General features: G+C 45.1%; 2 protein-coding genes across 4 annotated transcripts in view; one reads left to right on the forward strand and one right to left on the reverse strand.

The window, feature by feature from the left end:
• Window positions 1-3,134, reverse strand: part of AP3S1 (adaptor related protein complex 3 subunit sigma 1) — a 36,312-nt gene extending 33,178 nt beyond the window's left edge. For 2 of the 3 annotated variants that reach the window (XM_040090959.2, XM_040090960.2), the window contains exons 1-2: window positions 2,889-3,134; window positions 714-805 (exon numbers count right to left, since the gene is read on the reverse strand). In XM_040090959.2, coding sequence (XP_039946893.1) covers window positions 714-805; window positions 2,889-2,957 — 161 coding nt within the window. In that variant the 5' untranslated portion in view covers window positions 2,958-3,134. The remainder of the gene's footprint in view (window positions 1-713; window positions 806-2,888) is intronic. The other variant, XM_058424185.1, reaches the window with a different exon arrangement.
• A 100-nt stretch (window positions 3,135-3,234) lies between these two features.
• ATG12 (autophagy related 12) lies at window positions 3,235-6,000 on the forward strand. Its single transcript, XM_040090903.2, has 4 exons — window positions 3,235-3,455; window positions 3,595-3,731; window positions 5,140-5,202; window positions 5,553-6,000. The coding sequence occupies exons 1-4, from the start codon at window positions 3,284-3,286 to the stop codon at window positions 5,610-5,612; spliced, it is 432 nt and encodes a 143-aa protein (XP_039946837.1). The 5' UTR covers window positions 3,235-3,283; the 3' UTR covers window positions 5,613-6,000.

Consider the following 6,000-nt stretch of genomic DNA (forward strand, 5'->3'; position numbering starts at 1 on the left):
TAAGATGACTTTCAAAAACAATGAAGATGATTCAAAAAAGATTATTTTGTGTCTTACAGGGACAGAACACATAAGCCTCAGTTTCCCCCATCTTAACTTTCCTTTATTAATAAAATATCTTGGTTGAAACTGTACTAGTTAGCATATTTAAGACCTTTTTTTTTTTTTCTTCCTAGCTCAAATTTTAGGAGTTCAAGCCAAAGGACAGCTCCAAAGTATCTAATTTTCTAAAGATTTAGCTCAGTTGGTCAGAGCATGGTGATAAAAACACCAAAGTTGGACTGTGGATTCCTGTATGGGCTGTTCACTTCGGAGACCTTGTGTGTCCCCTCAGAATAGTATGTGATTCATTCAATGGGCATGGCAAATGCCAGTGCCTTTTAAAATGTGACCTTGATTATAGCAAAACCACATCTGCCTGTTCTTTCCCCACCCTTGTATCTGAAACAATCATGACACTGGATATGGCACTGTGGCCATTCCAGTACTAGGAAAAAAAATATTTTTATTGCCTAAGACTTTTTGGTACATACAGCTATCCTTCAGCTAGTAAAGAATATGTGCACTTGGTGCAGAATGACATCATTCCTTGTGTATCAACATATCTCAAGTGACATGGCATGTACATTACAGCTGTGAAAGGCTGTACTGCGGTCAGAAGTAATAATACTTCAAAGTTCGTATTGGGCATTTATTTCACACTTGATACTTACAGTCCTCCTTCTAGAAAATTACAGACATTTTCATCACGTTTAGATACTAAATGGAAAGTTTCTCTGATAATTTGTTGCTGCGTATCTTCACTCTGTGAAAGGAAATATACTTTGCTAAAAAGGATTGACAATTCACAGCACAAAACATTGAAAAACACAAAGTATATCAGCACTCTCAAGCTATCTACTTCTGAAGCCTTGAATCTGCCAGTTAACAAGACGTGTATTGTTTGTATCTTTTCAACACAAAAATCCATTATTTACAAGTTGCAGAATTCACACCATAAAGTCACCCTAGGACAAGGTATTACTAAGAAATGTGGAAAAGTGATTGCTTTTAAGGAACTTCTGCAAAAAAATTAATCTAAAACCAGGGTTTTTTAAGTAAACCAGAAGTGTTCTCAAACATAATGAATCTTCTGTATCTCCAGTGGAGCCTTAACAGCTACAGACATGCTTTGAAACTACTTTTATCCATAAACAGAGAGTATAAAGAAGTCCTCAATGCTCGAAGGGAGCAGGGAAGTTACAAATCCCAAATATGTAACAATTCCAGAAATAGCTTAAAATACAAGGGAAGCATAAGCAACAGATTCTCCTAAGCTACCACCTTAACTCTTAGAAGATCAGAAACACCACTTCTGAGACTGATTTTTTCTAGCTCTTTAGAAACTTAATTTTTAACTTTGGAATTATGGCCATGGGTCTATATTCTGAAAGACAAAATGATGACATATATTTTAATTACCACAAATTATTATTTTCTACCCAACCACAAAATATTATTAATTTAATTTTATTCATTTTATCATATGTATCAGCTAAAAAACTTAGACCCATTTAAAAAGTTTCACGATTATGAAAAAAATAAATACCTTTTTCACAGATCTGACCAAATTAATCTCTCTAGAAAGCAGGAGATAGACCCCTTGTAGAAAAAAGCTAAGATTTGCCTGCAGTACCTGTTCAATTGACACTTAAAAATGTGTAAGCTTCAAAAGGTCCACAAATAAATCTATATTATTGAAATCGCACAGAAAAATACAATCTATACGACTGTACCTGTTTCTGCACACCAGAAAGTTTCTCAATTTAATTTGCTATTCACACTTTCAAAACTTCAAAGCATTCTGTTTATACAAACATGTTACCCTGCTTTAAGCAATGAGAATTTAAGTCCAGTTATGAAACTAATAGATCAAAATGTTTTTACAAGAAAAACCTGGTATCTGCTGGCCACTTGTTCCTCTCCTTCCCTTTCTACTTCAGCCACACATAGGAAAGACGTGTATCAGTTACACTCCTTTAATTCAAAACCTGACTGTGCATGCAAACTGAAGCGTCAGAGTCATAATTGCTGCTCTGAAGTGTGCAAATAAGACACATCCCTTCTAACGAACTGTGAGTTCTGTAATAGCCAGAACTGCAAGAAAGGGGCCACAAATCTAATTAACTGCACTGCTAGAAAAGGAGTTACTTGTTTACATAACTTTAAGAAATACCAACTATTGTCTTGTATTTTAATGCCCAAGCAGACCTCAGCATACTGGTAAGAGATAAGAGTACACTCAAAACTTTATCTTAAAATCTCTTATCCTTGAACTAAATCACGAGTTTCCGTTGCACTTTCTTTCCATTCAGATCGAACACTTGTGCTCCATTTTCAGAGGTGCTTGCTGCTTGCCTTCTATGATTGAAAAGAATTATCTTTTCTAGTTCGTTATGTTTTCATGTCAACTGCAGTTTTATAGCACATGGGGACTCTCCAAAAGAAAAGGTTCTGCTTAACAACTCATCTTCCCCGCTCTGCCAGCCCTGCCGCAGCACGGAGACACACTGCACCGCGCCGGACAGTAGAGCACAGAGCAGCACTTCCACACGACAGCTGGAAGAGCCAAGCCTGCCGCCCGACAAGACTCCCTCCCTACCCCCCCTTCATCGTCGGTGCTCCTAAAAGGCAAATCCCAGCGAAAACAACACCGGCTTTCTTCGAAGCCTCACGTACACGGTCTCAGCACCGTCCCCCTCCCCATGGCGCTGCCCTAGGCCCAGCGCAGCCGGCCGGGCTGGGCCGGGCCGGGCCGGGCCGGGCCGGGCCGGGGGCCCTCGCGTACAACCTCGCCGCCCCGCCGCCGCACGGCCCGCGCGCCCCGCCGAGCCCCAGCCCGCCCGTACATAGCGCTGGTAGAACTTGGAGAGCCGCGGCTTGCCGTGGTTGTTGAAGATGAGGATGGCTTTGATCATGGTGGGGCGAGGACCGAGGGCGGCAAGCCGGACGAACTGTGCTGTATCCCCCCCCTCCCTTCCTCTTCCTTTCCCTCTTCTCTTTCCTTCCTCCTTTTCCTCTCCTCCCTCTGCCCAGGCCCGTCCCGCTCCCGGGCCGCTGGCGGCGTGGGCGCGCGCACCACGTGACCGGCGGGACGGGCCGCGCCGCACGTGATGCCGCTGGAATATCACGTGACGGGAAGGCGGTGTCCCACGAGGGACAAAACACCTCCGGGGGGGGGGGGGGGGGGGGAGGCCGCCCCTCGCGTGGCGTCACTTCCCGCTCTCCGTACAGCAGCGGCATCATGGCGGAGCCCGAAGAGCAGCCGCCGCCCGCCGCGGCTCAGGGCGGCGGCCGCAGCGACGGCGGGGAGGAGACCCCGGAGGGCGGGGCCGCGGCGGGGCCCGCCGAACCGGCCCCGCCCTCGGCCGGGTCGCCGGGCACCGAGGAGCCCGGGGGAGACGCGAAAAAGAAAAGTAATGGGGCGAGAAGCCTCGGCCGGGGCGGGCGGGCGTTGTGACGGGCAGGCAGGCTGGCCAATGGGCGGCGGGGGTGGGCGCTGTGGGCCAATGAACGGTGGGGGGCGGTCCCGCTGTGACGCTATCCTCTCCGCAGTTGATGTGCTGCTGAAGGCCGTGGGCGACACCCCCATCATGAGGACCAAGAAGTGGGCGGTGGAGCGGACCCGGACCATCCAGGGCCTCGTGGACTTTATCAAGAAGTTTCTCAAGCTGATGGCCTCCGAACAGCTGGTACGGGCGGGGGCTCCGCGTGGAAGGTCCACGCCGTCAAACCCTGAAAAAACACTGTTGGAATCCAGTCTGCGGCTGCCTATAGGAAACTTGGAGTAGGAGCACCGAGAGAACTATTCCAAGTAGACCCAGATTGTAATATTGAGCGAGCTGTGGCAGCGCGGTATGGGCGTGCTCGGCAGTGACCGTTGGGCTTTTTGCCGTGTCTGTATTTCTTGGTGTCTGCCAGACAGAGCTGTGTGCACCCTGGGCAGTCGTGTATCCCAGGGAAACATTCCTAGGCACCGTGTACCTGGAGGAACGGGGTATAGAGATGGAGTATTGGAGAAACAGTTCAGAGGTCTAGAGTCGCATCTAAAATAGTTTAATTACTTCATAAGACTGATTTTGCTTTTAAAATGGGTAGTTGGGAGATGTTTGCCCTTGGACAGCAGATTGCCAGTGTTATTTCTGTATTCCTTCCTGCGGAAGTGACTAGCCAAAGTGGCCTCGCGGTAACACTGGAAGAGCTGGAAATACAGCTTTGCACTGATTTTGGTGTTCTGCAGTGAACTCTCAACATCCATACAGGCCAAAGTTTTTATTTAAGGTATACAGTTCAAGGTGGACTCATTAAAGCAGTCTGCTAAAGCTTAGCTGAATTCATTCTGTTCTTGGTTTGGAGTATCTTATTAAGAATGTAGGCATAAATGCACTGGGCTCATTCACCTGGAAATCATGAGGGAGTCTGCTTTTCCATGGTTTAATATCTCCAAGACGAGTGATAAGTATATTAACTAAGGACATTATCAGCAGTTTGTTTCAGTGACTATCATATCATTATCTCAGGACAAAAGAATAGGAGCATGTAGCCTTCGAGTGTGGCTGAAGCCTAAGGCTATACTTTGAGAACAAAACCCTAGGAATTTTATGTCTTTTATTTGGAAATAACGCATGATACCCCAGTATCCACTGCTGCCTCACATGATAGATCCCGAGGCCCTCTTTGTCATTGTACAGGATTAGCTCCTGTACATGTAAATGCATTTTTTGGAGCAGGAAGTGAGAAGGATGACTTGAAAATAGAAAAAAGATTTTTCTAATTTCTGTGATGGCCATTCTTATTGGACAAATCTGGAATAGCTTGAGTGCTTGAGAGCAAGAGCTAAAACCAGTGAGTTCACTTTGTGCTGCTGTGTGGGAGACTAATAGGTCAGCTTACAGGAAAAGGAAGTCAGCATGCTTACTTTGGCTGGCCAGACAGAGGTGACTCCTTTTGGTCATGTTGCCCCTCCACACTTAAGTGAAGATAGTAATTGGTCATATTCTGTAATTTACTTAAAGATTATAAAAGAACTTTTCACTGCAGAATGATTCTTCTGTGTTCCCAGTGAGAACTCCATCTCCTCTCTCATTCTTTTTTTTGCAGTTCATATATGTAAACCAGTCTTTTGCTCCGTCTCCAGACCAAGAAGTGGGGACCCTCTATGAGGTAACTTCCATCTTAATGTCCTTTCCAAATGTATTTGACAGGATTTGACAGCATATCTTGGACACTTGAAATCTGTTACTGTCCCTAGCAGTAATACCTTGCATTTAGTGTAGTGTAGTTGAACTTCACAGATCTGTGTAAATGATCCCAAGAGATGTGACTTCATGCAGTCTCTGGAAAGGCATTCCTTCATGTGCAGTGTGTTTTCATGCCTCTCATTGTAATGGAGAGCTTTTTCATAACAGGGTTCTGTGTCATGTTTATCTGATGGGAGGGCTTTTTGTTTTGCTTCATGTATATGCTAGCCCATGAATAATTATAACCACTTTTGTTTTTTGTTTTTCTTGCAGTGTTTTGGAAGTGATGGCAAGCTTGTACTGCATTATTGCAAAACTCAGGCATGGGGGTGAATGACTGGCAACACAGTTGTTCAGGTGTTCTCTTCAAAAATGGAGAAAGGACTAACTTAAACTCAAGCTGTAAACACACGGAAAGAGGGATTTTTGCGTTGCTGCCTATGAACATATGATGCAGGTGAATAACATAAGCAAAGAGCTGGCTAGACTATATGATCACATGGCTTTTTTTCTGATGCACATTTGAGGTGCACAAAAAACACCTGCATCTGCCATGTAGGATAGAGCCAGCACTCTTGCTGCTGACTACTTAATTGCTGTATCTGAAGGGAAAGTATTTCAGTTTTCTGCGGACTGACTGGACAGCTCTGTCTATATGCTGTACTGAAGATAAGAAAACCTTTTTATTAAAAGTAATGTCTGTTGTACATGTAGCCTGGGA

Source organism: Hirundo rustica, chromosome Z (genome assembly GCF_015227805.2).
Source record: "Hirundo rustica isolate bHirRus1 chromosome Z, bHirRus1.pri.v3, whole genome shotgun sequence".
NCBI lineage: Eukaryota > Metazoa > Chordata > Aves > Passeriformes > Hirundinidae > Hirundo > Hirundo rustica.

What these genes read in the sequence shown, in the direction of transcription:
- ATG12 (XM_040090903.2), top strand. Translation starts at nt 3,284, where the DNA reads ATGGCGGAGCCCGAAGAGCAGCCGCCGCCCGCCGCGGCTCAGGGCGGC. An exon ending in GGGAGACGCGAAAAAGAAAA is followed by an intron (nt 3,456 to 3,594) that starts GTAATGGGGCGA and finishes TCCTCTCCGCAG; the next exon opens with TTGATGTGCTGCTGAAGGCC. An exon ending in TGATGGCCTCCGAACAGCTG is followed by an intron (nt 3,732 to 5,139) that starts GTACGGGCGGGG and finishes TTTTTTTTGCAG; the next exon opens with TTCATATATGTAAACCAGTC.